The sequence below is a fragment of the Ursus arctos genome, unplaced genomic scaffold, assembly GCF_023065955.2.
Source record: "Ursus arctos isolate Adak ecotype North America unplaced genomic scaffold, UrsArc2.0 scaffold_26, whole genome shotgun sequence".
Taxonomy (NCBI): Eukaryota; Metazoa; Chordata; class Mammalia; order Carnivora; family Ursidae; genus Ursus; species Ursus arctos.
The window spans coordinates 6,564,727-6,580,539 of record NW_026622941.1 but is presented as its reverse complement, the minus strand read 5'-3'; the positions used below and the strand labels follow the sequence as shown (position 1 = coordinate 6,580,539).

Here is a 15,813-nt window from a genome sequence, read left to right as displayed (position 1 = left end):
AAGGGAGCTTCTTAAGGGCAGGATTTGTGTCTTATTCATTCATAGCACCTAACCACAGGGCCTGGCATACAGTAAGTGCTTAATAAATGTTTGAAGAAGAAAAAAGAGGAATAAAGAGTGAAAGAGGTAATCCTATAGTGAGGACCTTGAAGACAAAGTGACAATTGGACTCTACAGACATTGCTATTCACCAGAGCTCTCTCAGAGCTGTGTCGATTTAGCTGGACAGTCTACCCCCTGACTTCCCCCAACCAAGGGACAAGATGCCTTATTTTCAAGTGCTTATAATGAGGGAAGGCTATCCTCTCAGAGGCAGGTCTCTACAGCAATACATATTGGCAGACTTGTCCAATCATGTGGGTAGTTCAGGCAAAATATCCCATGTAATAGTCAGCTACTGCTATGATAAAGCTTTATAACATGTAGCCCAAATTCTCAGTGAGTTGCAACTAAGAGAATAAAGAGCTGAGTGTCTTCCCCCGGGTAATGATCAGGCAAAGGTAACCACTTACTAAAAAAAGAGTAGAAAGGTTCAGATAAAGCAATGACTTAGGTAACACCCAAGATCCCTTCCATATTCCAATATCCTTTGGTCATGGATAGTGGGGACCACACTGGTTAACTTCCAAGTTTCCAACAGACCAGACCTATAAATCTAGTCCCAAGGGTGTCTTAGCTGTAAGTGATGAAATATTCCAGAGTATCCGTACAATCATCAGCACTGAAGCCCGAATATTCTTTCATAGAACTCCAAGATTGTATACTACAAGGCAATGGCTCAAAGAGCCAGGAAATTCCTTTCCCTGAGCCATCCTGTTTATACAAACTGAGTCATCTCACTGGATAATCAGGCACCTGCCATCTTCTCCAAATGGCATTTAAACACAGTTCAGGCAGTATCCAGGGTCTCATTCCAGTATTTCTGGGAAGTAGGGTGATTCACAGTTCATCTCTCTCTCTCTTTTCTTTTCTTTTCTTTTCTTTTCTTTTCTTTTCTCTTTCTTCTTTCTTTCTTTCTTTCTTTCTTTCTTTCTTTCTTTCTTTGTTGCTTTTGAAGCATGCATTGCTTGTCATTTTCTGTGCTAGGAGTCCCTCTCCCCATACATAGTTAAGAGAAAAGGCAAGAGTATATCTGGATGCCATACCCCTCAATGTACTACAGCAGGCTCCTGACATGCAGGAGATACCTGGTCAGTGCTTGTGAAATGAGTGGATGAGTAAATGGAAGGCAGTCTTTAAGATTAAAACTTATTGAGAACTCCATCACTTTCCCACTTCTCTTCTTGCTGTAAGAGCCAGGAAGCTCAGCACTCATTCTGTTGCTCCACCATAGCCCTGGAATGGGTCCTTAGAGTTTGCATATTTGTTTCTCCCTCCTTTCTCTGTTATTTCCTTTTTTTATAAATTCGGTAAACCTAATTATGTATTCTTGTTGACTTTTTTACAGCCCTTTGGGAAGATGAAAGGGCAAAGGAATAAAGGAAACAAAGGTTCTCAGTCATGATCTATCACTTGGGAACTTCTTTCTGATCGTGCTTAGTTTCGTTGCCCTTCCGCCCTACTGACTGTGTTACCACAGCCCATGGGTAGATGAGAGGATGGATGGATGGATGGATGGATGGATGAGAGGAAGGAGTGGTCTTCACATTCCCATTTTGCAGGTGGATAAAGTAGACAAGAGTGAGTAAGCCAGGCCATTCATTTGTTCACAGTACACCTTTACTGGAAATTTACCAGGCCGTTCTCTGAAAATCAGAAATAAATCAGTAGATCTCACCAACTCAATTCTCTCTAGTTTTAAGAAGCTGAAGTAAGGGGTGCCTGGGTAGCTCAGACAGCTAAGGGTCTGCCTTTGGCTTAGGTCATGATCTCCAGGTACTGGAATTAAACCGCACATTGGGCCCCCTGCTCAGCAGGGAACCTACTTCTCCCTCTGCCTCTGCCCTGCTTGTACCTTTCTCTCTCAGATAAATAAATAAATCTTAAAAAAAAAAAAGAAGAAGAAGCTGAACTAGGTCCACTGATACAAGCTTTTTGAGGTGGCACAAATGCAGGCCAGACAGGAGCAATGACACAGAAAACAGCAGGGACAGCTCTGACGCACCAGCCGTAGAAGACATGTGAGTGAAGATGCTTTGGAGAGTGAAAATCTCAGTACAGATTGCCGGTTCTCTGTCCGACAGGAAGATTAGAAATCAGATTGGAGAAGATCTGCTAAAGGGAGCTTAAGAGACATGAGAGGAGCTTGGGGAGGAGGATGGACACTATCGCATCAGGGCCGATTGTTTACCCTTTTGTGCGGTGAAAGGACATTGAGGTTGGTTGGCATCAGAAGCTGGCTTTGTTTCCCACCTTCATCAGTTGCTAAGTCCATGGCCCTGGGAAAATCATTTCACCTCTCTGGGACTCAGCTTTCTTACTTGAAAAATGGAAATAATAATACTTGACACCGAAGATTATTTTTACAAACCAGAGACCATGCTGCCTACACGTGGCAGATGTGTAGGAAATGTTGGTTGAAGCTCCATGAAGTCTGAGCATTTGGAGTTTGGCTTAGAGGCTATGGAAGGGAGCAATGATTAGATTTTTCCAGAAGACCATAATGTCCAGGCCTTTAAGCTCCCTGTGGCTGAGAGCCACATTCTCCTGCCCTTTGCTGTGGTCATCAGCAGGGTTCATCCCAGAAGGCTCCCGGCCCTCACCTCTGTTCCCAAGGTAGAGAAGAGGGCTGCTAATGGACTGGCCTACATTATACTATCAACCTATGTTCTGCTGTTAAAACTAGACTCTTGAATTGTTGAGTAGCAGGACTCTCAAGTCACTGGACACCTTCTTTCTCCATCTAAAGAAACTAGTATTTCACAGTTCATGTGGCAGTGAGGAAAAAGTAGGGACTACTGGGTCTCCCTTAATCACAAAGAAGTGAAGAGAATATGCCTTGCTGGTCTGTCCCAATGTTGCACTGATGTGTGTGCAGTCAACGTTTAATATTTAAGCTGTTCCTTCTAGCCTGTTCCTTCCTGTTATGACTTTCAGAGTTTCTGAATTGAGCTGGATCTGTTTTATGAATCCCAAGTGACTCCATACATACTGAAGAGGAATTCCACTTCCTGTCTTTATTTCCTAAGTTGTTTGTTAGGAAATTAGGATCGGTGTTTTTCAGGACAGATCTTAACTACCAGCCATATAGCCAACCTTCAAATGCCTCCTTTACTTTGCTCTTCGGGTCAAGCCCAGTGGTTGTGAAGCCTTATGGATCTGCTGGTGAACATGAATTATTCCCACATCAGTGCTCTGTTAATGCTACCATTAGAGTTCTAACTCTGTGGCACCAGCAGGATTTGTGTACATATCCACCTTTTCCACTGCGTACTATGAGCGCTGGGAGGATGGCACAGTGATTTGTTCATCTTTGTTTCCTAGCAACAGACATGGTGCCCAGCATATAGAATGTGCTCAATAAATGATCGTTGGATGGGTGAATGAATGGTGAATGATGGATACTGAGAACCTTCTTATATTCTTTCAGGGCTTTTAGCTGTTTTCCTAAGCAGTAAAGGCCCGTGCTCATGCCCTCATTCTCTCTTCCTGTTTAATGATCAACCAACACTTGCAATTCTTTTTTACAGGGGATACTCTCAGTGGTGAGCCCAGTTGGCTTCCTTTGCCCTCAGGGGAAGGGCATCAATGGGTACAGCCTTGAAATATGGGCTGATGAAATAAACAGTGATGACCTTCCCTTGCTCTATTTTCACATAAGCCTTTATATTAATGGACTGTTTCTAGCTGAATTTTTTCAGTGACTGCTTCTTGAGTGAGAAGACAAACTCACATCAATGTGTCCCTTAGTAGTTTCCTTGCACTGCTTCTTAGTGGTTCAAGAAAGGGAGGATTCTTAAGCCCCCAGTTTTTAATCCCCTTAAGCAGACTGTGTTGCTTTTACTAAGCTATAGAAACTTTGGGGGAAAAATGCTATAATGATTTTCATTAGATTTAGACTCTCCTGACTGACTGGTTTTATACTCACTTTCTTACAAGTCGGAGTTCTGTGCAAGTCACAGCACTGAGAACTGCCGTGTGGAGGTGTCAGCCTCTCATGTCCCATCTCTTCTCACCATCGCTAAGTGATTTCCCTTCACACAGTTGAGTCGGCCTCTTTTTGTATCTGTTTTGTGTTTACAGCTGGTGAAAAAATAAGTTTGTATTTATGAACTAAATAACTTCCCAACACCTGCTGTGGGATAGGCACCACACAAAATTGTGAGGACTCAGAAAAGAATCAGATATGTCCCTGGTCTCAAGGGGTTCCCCATCAAGGGAGCAGGTCAAATAGACCAGTAGAGCAACATGTGCTAGGTATGATGGGAGTAAGGAGGAAAGATGCCTGTGGCACTCACTTCTGCCTGGGCGAGGTGGTGGGACTGGGGTGGCGGAGGATCTTCATAGAGGTTAGGTTTGAGTTGGACCTGAAATGTAGATAGTAATTCATTCAGTGCATGAGAAGAGAAGGAAAACTAAAGCAGCACAGATAGTAGTGGTGTGTATGAAGGCTCAGAAATATGGAAAATGTGGTGAGTTCAAAGAGGTACCAATGGTTTTTGAAATGGTTGGAAAGCAGGCAGAGTTGGTCTCCAAGCATACCAGCTAAATATTAGCCCTGAGCTCAGAGCATGGGTAGGGAGATGTGTTTGGAAAAATAAATTAGGGTTAGATCACAAAGGGTCTTGAATGTCGTGACAAGAATCTAGGCTTTAGTGTGTGTGTGTGTGTGTGTGTGTGCGCACGAGCACAGATGTGATAGGAGGGTGGCTATTTTCACTGAAGAATTTTAACTAAATGAGTGAAAACTGTGTTGGATCAAGAGCTTTCCCACCAATCCTGGCCAATCTATTCTACCTAATGCACTATTTTTCTTCTTTAAGCAGATCGTCCTGGAATGTCCTTGCTGGAAGCCATCTTGTTTAGTTTAAATCCACCCCTCCTTGTTATTTTAACCTAAGCCCAGGTAATGAAGGCCAGGATTTTAATTGTCTCCAGCATCAGGCAGTATGGGGCTGGTGTTGATTTTAGAAGGTCCTGGAGAGTGAGAGGAGAAAAACAATGGAGTTTGTGGCTCGGCGCGTCTCCCGTCTTTGTGCTTCCAGCTCAGCATTTCTGGAGCCCTTTACAACCAGGCTTTGTAAAGACTTAGCTGAAAATCAACTTACGGATTCCTCCCTAATTGGGCTTGGCCAGGTTTAATCTGGTATCGGTCAAGCCAAGCTGGCTTCTATTAGGCAGTGCACTGAGGGTTCCCAGCGACGTTCTTATCCTAATGGAGGCTGACTATTTTTAGAAGCAAATCTTGGTGTTGGTGAAGGCCGGTATCACTGTGTCCTCTGAAGTGAACCCAGACGGACGCCTATCTGATACAGCATTTAGGACTTTGACTAAAATGAAAAAGTCTTGGATTTGGCATATGTATCCTAGAGGGTTAGAGTTTTGTATATTTTTTTTTCTTCCCAAGATAAAGCAAAGCTTCCTATTTGTTTCTGCCTCTTTGGGTTGATTCCTGGAAATGTGCAGGCAGCACCTGCAGTTAGAACATCTGCAGAGAGTGGCTCCTCGTGGCCTAGGGTACCCTGAGGAGCATCGGAGCGGGGACAGGGGTGTCGTGTCACTGCCCCAGCACCACTGGCCTTTGCTGAGCCCACCTCCTTGAGGTCATCCAGTGCTGGACACACAGGCTTACATGGCAAAGAGAAAAATAAGAACCGTGTCCTGGCCTTGGGGTAATTCATGTGCACCGTGAGCATTGAGTCACCCCTGAAAGTCGTTTATGTTGACCCAAACAGAGACCAAAGGGAGCCTGTGTGTCTGGAGAGTTTACGAAGGTATAAAAAAGCAAACCATCAGGGCAACCCCAGGGAGAGGGCTCCTATCTGCTTCTAGAGATCATGCGAAGGAAAGGAGAGTGAGTGAACAGTCCTATTTTCTTATATTCCAGAGGACACTGGGTGTCTGGGTGCCATTTGTGCAAGTATGGTGAGGGCGTGCTGTCTACATTTACAGCCACTCAGAAACAACCTGCCCCTTCCTCCCACCATCAGTCTCCTTGCCGGGCCCTTGTTGGGGCTTTGGAGAGTTTGCATGGTTTTGCTCGAGGAAGTCACTGACAAGAAGAAGAACACTTGCCTTGTAGAACTGAGCTCATTGGAATAAGAAGACCAACTCAGAAGTCCATAAATGAAGACACGTTCATATATATACTTAAACACAGACATGCATTTTACAGGTTTTAGAAAACTTGTCTAACATCTGTTTTGCTTTCCTTATTAATTCCATCCCCTCCACCCCCTCTGCCCCCATCCCAACCCCTGACTCTAAAGCGAATTCCTCAGCAAAGCCTGATTTAAAAGATGCCATCGACCCTGGATTTTGAACTGACTCCCAGAGCTTGTTTTTGAAGATTTCTCCTCCCCCTCCCAACCGCCCGGACCCCTTCAGCCAGCCAGCTTGGCAGGCGTCATTCCAAGGTCCCAACCTTGACACATCTGCGCCTTCTGGTGCCTCTTGCCACCAACTGACACCTGCCAGTCTCCTGGGGCCAGCTGAGAATCCACTGGGCATCAAGGACTGTGGCAGGGACAGACATCCCTCAGCAAGAGCAGTAACCCACACCCGTGGGCCCAAGCAAACTGCCAAATCAAAAGCGGTTCCATGCATGTTCTCTTTCTCGAAACTTCTGTGGTTAGGCATAGACCTCTGTGAACATTTTCTATTTTATTATTATTTTTTTTTAGTTTGGATCCTGGGTTTTCGTTCTTAATTTGAATATCCTAGAAACTTGAAGCTTATCCAATAGAAGGAGAAATACAGCATCACTACGAATCAGACCTCGAGAGGAATTCTTTTTTTTTTTTACGAATTAAACAACTTCTTTTTTTTACAGAAAATCGTTTTTTTCCCCCTACAATCTTGGAGCTGAATCACTACCTCAGTTCAAATCCAACAAAACTCTGGAGACAAACCAAATCTTTCCCGCAAAGGGGAATAGTGAGGACTGTGAAAAATGGAGAGCTTATGCCTAGGTAAAGGGGTGGCCTCTCCTCAATCCCTGCAGGTTGTTCCATCAGGGTCACTGAGAACAGTTGTGTAGGTTGTGTACTGCACAAGAGCACTACTTCAGAGGAGGTGCCATTCACATCATAGATGTAGATATCTATCACTGATGATGATGATTTCCTGGAAGATGCCTGTGGAGGGTTTTGAAGAAAGGATACCTTCTAATTTGCACAAAGGTGACGTATGGGCTGTCAGAAGCCCTGGAAACCATGCTGCATGCAGCTCTAATGTTGCCGGATTTCTTTTTCCCCCTCCTCCTCTTTTCCTTTTCCATCTTTTCCATGGAGGGCCTGGAAACATGGCTTTTATTTATTTTTTATTTTTTTAATAATTTTTTTTATTATGTTAGTCACCATACAGTACATCCCTAGTTTTTGATGTAAAGTTCCGTGATTCATGTTATACGCAACTAATGAATCATGGAACTTTACATCAAAAACCAGGGATGTACTGTATGGTGACTAACATAATATAATAAAAAAATATTATTATAAAAAAAAAAGTTCCATGATTCATTACTTGCGTATAACACCCAATGCACCATGCAATATGTGCCCTCCTTAATACCCATCATCAGCCTATCCCATTCCCCCACCCCCCTCCCCTCTGAAGCCCTCAGTTTGTTTCCCAGAGTCCATAGTCTGTAATGGTTCATTCCCCCTTCTGTTTACCACCACCGCCCCCCCCCCCCGCTTTCTTCTTCCCTTTCTTCTCCTACCGATCTAGAGGAATTTTAACCAGTCTCTTTAGAACTTATCAATGAGATTGCTGAAGCCCATTGAAACAGAGAGAATTACTCAAGGACATATGGCTAGTGAGAAACATATCCAGGGCTAGAGGTCAGGCCTCCTGACTCACATTCAGTGCTTATACCTTAAATTTGTGTGTTTAACATATCCATATACAGTATACATTGCAGCCACCTGTAAATGTTGATATTTATCCCAATAAGGGGATAATAATAGGTAACATTATCGAATAATTATTAAGTGGCAGGCATTGTTCTAAGCACTTGATTTGTGCAATATCATTTACCCTGGTGACAACCCAGATGGGTATTGTCATCCTCAATTTGCAATCAAAATAACCAAGACCTGGAGAAGTTAAACAACTTGCCCTTGGTATGTAGGGGGTTCCTATTAGACTGTGGCTTTCCTGGGCCTCAGGACTGTGGTCGCTGGGCCACTTGGGATGGATGGGGCCCTTGCCTGTCTAGTGGAAAAGAGGTGTGAGTAGATCAGCCACAACGGCACACAGCGATGGCTGTAACAGAGGCAGGCACCAAGGTGGGGCAAGGGTAGAGGAGCAGGAAGGGGTTTGTCCAAGGAGATGGCATTTGAATGGTCTGGGGGATGCGTAGATGTTGTTAGCTGGAGAGCTTGTGCTCAGGTGAGTGGGAGCACCTGCTGCCTTCAGGGAAGATCCCGAGGGGGAGAAGCTCAGTGCCAGAAGGCAGAAGCATGATGGGCTGCGGAGGAGATAAGGTGAGATGGGGCTGGAGAGGTAGGTGGGGAGCAGACCATGAAGTACCTATCTCCCAGGATAAGGAATTTGGCCCAGAGCCAGTAAAGAGAGGGGAGCCCACAGCCATTTTTATGATGGGTAAGTGACAGGATCAGACTACCGGGGGTTTTGAGGGGACTACAGAAGCCTGGGCAGACTGGTGACAAAGGGTGGGGGGGTCGTGCAGTTGCCCATCCTGAAGTGATGAGGGGCTGGATGCCTTGTAGCCATCTGATTGGCACAGACTTCCTCCCTTTTGCTCGCGCTGCTTCCACGGCTTAGAATGCTCTCTTCAGTCCCGGCCCGTCTTTCAAGACCAAGCTTAGGTGTTTGATCTGGAGGCCCTCCTCAGTCCCCACCCTGGATAGGCTTGCGCTCCCCCTCCCCTGGGTCTCCGCTATCTCTGGTACATTCCTCATTCTCTCTTGGCACGCAGAAAATCTCGGTGCAAATCTTTGTGTACATTTCTCTGTTCTGCTTTACACCCAGCTCCGTGAAAGCAGGACCAGACCTTTGCCTCCTGAAATACTTGGCAAGGTGCCTGACATTCAGTGAGCTCTCAATAAATGTGTGATGAATGAATACACTTTCTAAATAAAGGCAGTGACTATGGGTATGGAAAGAAGAGGCCAAATTTGGGAGGTGATTTTTTTAAAGTTACTTCAGGGGTTGGCAAACATGGCCCAGGGACCAGATCCAGCCCACTTTATATACTGCTTTTGTAAATAAAGTTTTATTGGAACACAGCCAAGCACATCTGTCCACGTGGTGTCTCTAGCGGCTTTTGCTCTACAATGGCAGAGTTAAGTCATTGTGATAAGACGGTGTGGCCTGCAAATGCAAAAATATTTACTGTCCAGACGCTTACTGAGAAAGATTGTCAACCTGGGGATTAAAGGACCAGGATTAGTGACTGGAGATAAAGAGTGATGGAAAGGAAAGAGTCAAGACTTTTCCTTTTCTCACATCTCCACACTGTGCCTAATGCAGAGCTTTGCTTCCGGTGATGGCCTTGGCCTGTGGGCCTGTAGGCATTGAGAAAGATCCACGACTATAGGGCAGGAGGAAAAGAGAGCCTAGGAAACCAAGGTGGGAAAGAGACCCTGTAAGAAAAGACAAGGGGCTGTAGCTGCAAGGCCAAGTTTACCTAGATCCTGTTTCTTCCCCGTGAAGCTTCTCACGCTCTTCTCTCTCAGTCATCCAGTTTGGCTTTGTCACCCTCTTTGTGGCCTCCTTTCCTCTGGCACCTGTGTTCGCCCTCCTCAACAATGTCATTGAAGTGCGGCTTGATGCAAAGAAGTTCGTGACTGAGCTGAGACGGCCAGATGCCGTGAGAACCAAAGATATCGGTATGTCCCCTGCTTAGATATAGGCAGTCCCCCCGCCTCCATCCGTCCCCTCGGGCTCGCCGCCATGACCTGCCACCACCATCACACTCTGTCTGGATTCAAGAGGGCTGGGGGAAGCCCTTGCCTCTTCATCCTTTGGAGCTCCTCATCCTCCTGTCTTCGGGCTCTGGGAGGCCTTTATCCATTTCCACTGTCCCCCTGGTTTCCAGATAGGGGCCACCTAAGCCTTTCTAGACAAGCCCATTCCCGGGGGGCCATGGAAACCTCTACTGCCCTTGCCCACGCAGCACCACCCGAGCTGCAGCCTTGTCGTCACCAGGGCAAGGGCAGGAGTGAGCCAGACACCCTGCTTTCTGTCTTACAGGGATTTGGTTTGACATTCTCTCCGGGATCGGCAAGTTCTCTGTTATCAGCAATGTAAGTGTTCCATCTGTGACACCCTAGTTCTGTGGGAAGGGAGCCACAGAAAGGGCCTCCAGAGTTGCTGAGGTCTTCAAAGCTGGGTACCAGCCCTTGTTACCTCCCAGCCTTTTCCTTCCGGAGCTTTGCTCAAGGCAGTGCCCTGGTTCATGGTGCGCGCACGCCTTCTAGCTCATCGTGCGGAGGCCAGGGCTGTGTGACTTTCCCGTTAATTTCACTACACTAAAGAAAGGTAATTATCCACCAGAATGCATACCTTGGCCTTAAGAGTCAAAATCTGATCTTTCCTCAGAGCCAAGAATAATGAGGAAAGAATTCTGCATATCTATCCATCTCTTTCCTTTCTTTTTCTACTCCCAAGCTAAACAATGCCTGGAACGTTGCCCAGGCCGCGGTTCTTAATTACGGTTCCTCCAAGCTGTCAGTGTGAAGTCGTAATTATCCCCATGGACTTGGGCACGCGTAGGTTAGGATAGGACATACGAGAAGAGGTGTCCTACCTGTTGTGACCTCCTTAACTGCCTTGTCAGACATGTCCACATTTCAGAGGAAATCCTGCTGGGCCCAAGCCAATGACAGCTTTTGCTTCTGCCTTCTGCACGGATGGTGGCCAGGCAGGGCCTTTTGTTCCATCTCCCAAGAAAACCCTGCCGGCCTGGCACATCCCAGGAAAGCCAGCACCCGTTTTCCCCTGGGAGAGAAGCATTGGTTCTGGCTGCGGCTCGGTTGCCTATTAAGAACACTATTAAAATGAGTGGGGAGGCATGAGGAGAGGCAGAGAGAATCAGCCCACTGCATGTTGAACGCTCGATGAAGGAAGCGCACATCTCAAGGATGACAAATAAGGCGCAGTTTGGAGACTAGATCAGTAGCTACTTTGGAGTCGTGTTTACTAGAAAAGAGGCCTTGCATACTAGGCACTGTCCGTCATGCAGCAGAATGACAAGAAATGTTACCTCCCTGGCCTTTCTAAGACTTCCTTACTTATCTGAAGAATGGGAGAGCATAGGACCCATCACAAAGGATCATTCTGGAAATTATATGGGAAGATGAAAGGACATGTAGCAGGTGCTCAGTAAGTATGTTACTCATTCTCAAATATGGTTATGGCCATCCACACTCATACACACATTTAGAAAACAATACCTAAACTACATTTTTTTTTAAAAAAAGGGCTTTAATTGTTGGTGCAGAATACAGTATAAACACCTGCCAGAAAGATTTAAGATTTTCTTTGCAGAAAGTACCTCCACGTTCAAACATGCAATCATTCACTCGTTGTTTGGTTTGCTCTGTAGACATTTATAGAACACTTAAATATGCTAGACAGTACGTTGGGTATGTATGGTGGGATCCGGCAAGACCCACTCCTTCCCCCACTCCTTAGGTCTCAGTGTTCTTAAGTCAAATGGATGAAAGAACGACTTCCATTACGTGCTGTGCTAAATAATGCCGAGGGACGACGGTCACATGGAGGGAACTGTGGTACCATATCCTTGGGATTCCTGGTTCTCCAGTGTCCCCTGGAGGCCAAGATTTATGGTCATCCAGTGTCCCTGCATTTCACCTAAAAGTGGCACTCTTATTACGATCAGTAATTTTCTCAGAGAATCTTCCACTCTGCCTTGGCTTGGCCAACACCAGTGTCAGCTGGGCTATCTCAGAGGTGCTCATTCCCTCCAGAACCCAACGAACCACGCTGGCTTGACATCCTTGGGAACCAGCCACTGTCTAGTGGATTCACTTATGCATATCAAAGGTGGAAAAGCTGCGTGAGGTCAGAGTAAGGACTTCTCTATCAGAGCAGTGCCTCTGGATGGGGAGCCCAAGGGGGACCAGTCTCTCAGCCAGAGGCACCCTGTGCCACCTGGATAGCATCCATCCTGACTGCCCCTCAAACACCTGTGCTTCTGTCCTTCAGGCTTTTGTCATTGCCGTCACCTCCGACTTTATCCCCCGCCTCGTGTACCAGTACGCCTATAGTCACAATGGGACCCTGCACGGCTTTGTCAACCACACCCTCTCCTTTTTCAACGTCAGCCAGCTGAAGGAAGGAACGCAGCCAGAAAACTCACAGTTTGACCAAGAGGTTCAATTCTGCAGGTAAAGTAATCGGGAGGAGGAGGGCACAAGCAGATGACCAGAGGTGGTAGATCTAAGTAATTATCTGGAAGTAATTTATACCACTCTCCTCTCCCTCTTTCTCCTGCCCCCAGGCCCCCGAATCACTATAAATCAATTTCAGTTAATCAGTAAATATTTATTGATCGCCTTTAGCCAGACACTATGGAACAAAGAAGTATACAGCCTTGCCTCGACCACCAAGGGGTTTGTGGTCTTGTTGGAAGAAGCAAGCAGAGCAGGTAGGACAGAGCAGGCTATTCAGAGAGTCTGTCTAGTGTGGACCATGAGCACTGCGGGTGTTCAGAGGAGAGGAAGATCAGTGGGGGCTAGAAAGGAAAGGGTAGGCTTCCCGGAGGGCCCAGGAGGAGTGTAAGACAGAAAGAGAGCGTATGCTAGATGGGGAGTTGGCATGGGCTGAGTCATGGAGGAAGGATGAATTTGGGGTGTTAGATGACCACTTAGGGGCTAGGTAATGTAGTTAGCAAGAAGAGCACTTACAAGATAACAAAAAGGAATAATACAGGAAATACAATATATCAAAACTCCCAGGATGGTGTAAGCCAAAGCGTTGTTGAGTGTGACCAGGTAGGACAAGGTAGATAACGGGAAATCTTGAAATATTGCAGGAATTGTAATGTGATGCAATAGGAAGTTACCTGTTTAGTACCAGAAATGACAGACAAAGTGTAGGCTTAGGAAAATTAATCTAGCTCAGAGCAGAATGGACTAGAATTGGGAGAACCCAGGGAGGGCAGCTAAGTTGCTGCCGTCAGTCAGACATGAACCACGGTGGGCCTAGCCCAGAGTGGTAGAAGGAATTAAGAGGAAGTGAGAAGATGAGCTATTTACTGTAATACATGACAGTGTTGGTGGCAAGAGACATAAGAGGGAGCCCGAACCAAGGATATCTCTCAAGGTTAGGCTGAAGTCAGAGGTGGGTACATTGACAGCAATGGGGAGGATGCTAAGAGAATCCAATTTTATGGTACATACGATGAATTTTATTTCAAGCACATCGATTAAAAAAATGGTGGGAAAGTTTTCACCTAACCCCTAGACACACTAAGCTGGAATTCCTGAGAGTCCAGTCAGAGCTGCGATTGAAAACCACCAGCCTGGGGATCATGGAAGCCAAGACACAGAAATCTCTCCATTATTGACCCAAGAAGGGCAAGTGAAGAGAACAGAGGGGAATGAACTCTTTAACCATTTTGTACCCTTGTGAGATGATAGTCCCCATGAAGGGCTTGAGCAGAGATCACACCTCATATATTAAAAAAAATAGAGCAATAACTACCAGAAGAACCAAAACCTAAGTAAGGTATCGAGGGACAAATGGAGGGCTTTTCCAGACCTTTCCCAGGCGTGTCTAAGAGCTGGTGCTGCCTCCGTCCGAGAAGCGGTGCCTCAGTGGTGTTTGTAGCGGGATGACCTTGAGTGCATCTGTCGTGCGCTCCCACTTGCTACCCAAGGCCCGCCGTTCGTGAGATGGCTTCACTTTCTCACAAGAGAGCAAATGAATCGGTCTTCCCAACCTAGATGACTGAGTGACACAACCTTACCAGTGTGTGGTTTGAATGGAAGGGTATTCTGGTCCTAGCCGGGATAACTGTAGGGTTCCACTCCAGCCAACAGGGAAAAGACTCAAAACCAGGGAGCAGATCTAAGAACAGGTAAGTAAATGTATTCACGGATATTGATTTATGTCAGCTTAGATGTTTCCAGTACTTGCACATTGGGGGCTATAAGGAGTCTCACTCTTGAACTGAGGTCCTATGCAGGCAGATTTGCGGCTACACGACGTGTCCACCCAGGGCTGCTCCACCGTCCGTCCGGCATGCCAGGCTGTCTGTCCCACCTGTGAGATTTCGGCCTACAGATCGGAAGGACCTAGCTCTACTACACAGACGATGTGTCCCAGCTCGAGGCTTTCCTGGTAGCGTCTAGACCAGCTCCAGCAGGTTGCATGAAGTCAGGCAGCAGTCAGCACTGAAAAGTAGTATTTACAAAATGATTTTTAATAACCGGGAGGTATAGGAACGATCTTGTTGAAGCTCCTCATTCCACGTAAAAGGAAACTGAGGCTTAGAAAGGTGAAGAATTCTCCGAGCTACCGAGGTTTCAGTGACAGATGCTGTAAAAGTCACATGTATCCACGCACGCAGGCTCAGCCCCCAGACGCGGCAGGGAGCAACGCCAATGTGCGTTGTGTGGGGAAGCAAGCTGACACTGTGTGGCTTTTTTAAAAAAGATTTATCTATTTATTTATTTGAGAGAGAGGGAGAGCACAGATGGGGAGGGGCAGAGGGAGAGAGAGAAACTAAGCAGACTCCACGCTGAGTGTGGAGCCCGATGCAGGGCTCAGTCTCATGACCCTGAGATCATGACCTGAGCTGAAACCCAGAGTTGGACACTTAACCCACTAAACCACCCAGGCACCCCTCATGTGTTTCTTTTTTCTTTTCTTTTCTTTTTTTTTTTAGAGAGAGCACAAGCAGGGGAGTGACAGGTAGAGGGAGAAGCAGGCTCCCTGCTGAGCAAGGAGCCTGTTGTGGGACTTGATCCCGGGACTCTGGGATCATGACCCAAGCCGAAACCAGATGCTTAATCGACCACCCAGGAGTCCCATCCCCCTCTATGTTTCTTTGGTTGGTCTAGAAGCACTGAGGGTCTGTGACCTTGCCCCTGACCATCAGATTTTCCAGAAACACTATGAATATGCTTTCCAGATATATCAGGGGCTTAACTGGCCTAAACATAAAAGGACTTTCATGGGCCCCCATATTGAAAGTTGAGAGTAGTTCTAATTTTCAGCAAGACTTGATTCAATCAAGTCTGCTAAACCAGATCTTTCTATACCTCCCTCCCAGCTCTACTCCTGTCAGTGACTAGAGTATGACTACCAACAGCTACTGGGTCCAAGTCCAAGTGGGAACATACATACCTCTTTGTGCTCATCGGCTAGGGTCAGTGTGCATGCCCTCCCCAGAACCAGTCGCTGTAGCCAGAGGAGGACTTGGGCGTCGGAGGAGAAGTGATCTCTGTCTGAAGCACAGAGTAGGAGCGGTTTCCTGGTGAGAAGTTAAGATGAATGGACACAACAATAAATGCCCAGCATACCAGGGATTATTAGGACACATGGAGCAGATCCAGCTTTGGTGTAGCTGCTTTCAGAGTCACTGGACTTCCCAGCCAGCTGCAAAGCCCTGAGGACTCTTCTCTCCATCGTTTCCACGCAAGCTGATGGGATCTGGCTTATTTGTGGCCCATTAAACAACAACAACCAAAACCTCTTCCAGCCAAGTGGCAGAAT

The 15,813-nt window shown here is 46.4% G+C and overlaps 1 protein-coding gene across 2 annotated transcripts in view; it reads left to right on the top strand.

Annotated features, from left to right (window-relative positions):
* The window catches only part of ANO2 (anoctamin 2), a 340,386-nt gene that overhangs the window by 314,109 nt on the left and 10,464 nt on the right, over positions 1-15,813 (top strand). For both annotated transcript variants that reach the window (XM_044385290.3, XM_057319039.1), the window contains 3 exons: positions 9,804-9,956; positions 10,321-10,373; positions 12,298-12,479. In XM_044385290.3, the coding sequence (XP_044241225.3) occupies positions 9,804-9,956; positions 10,321-10,373; positions 12,298-12,479 (388 nt within the window). The remainder of the gene's footprint in view (positions 1-9,803; positions 9,957-10,320; positions 10,374-12,297; positions 12,480-15,813) is intronic.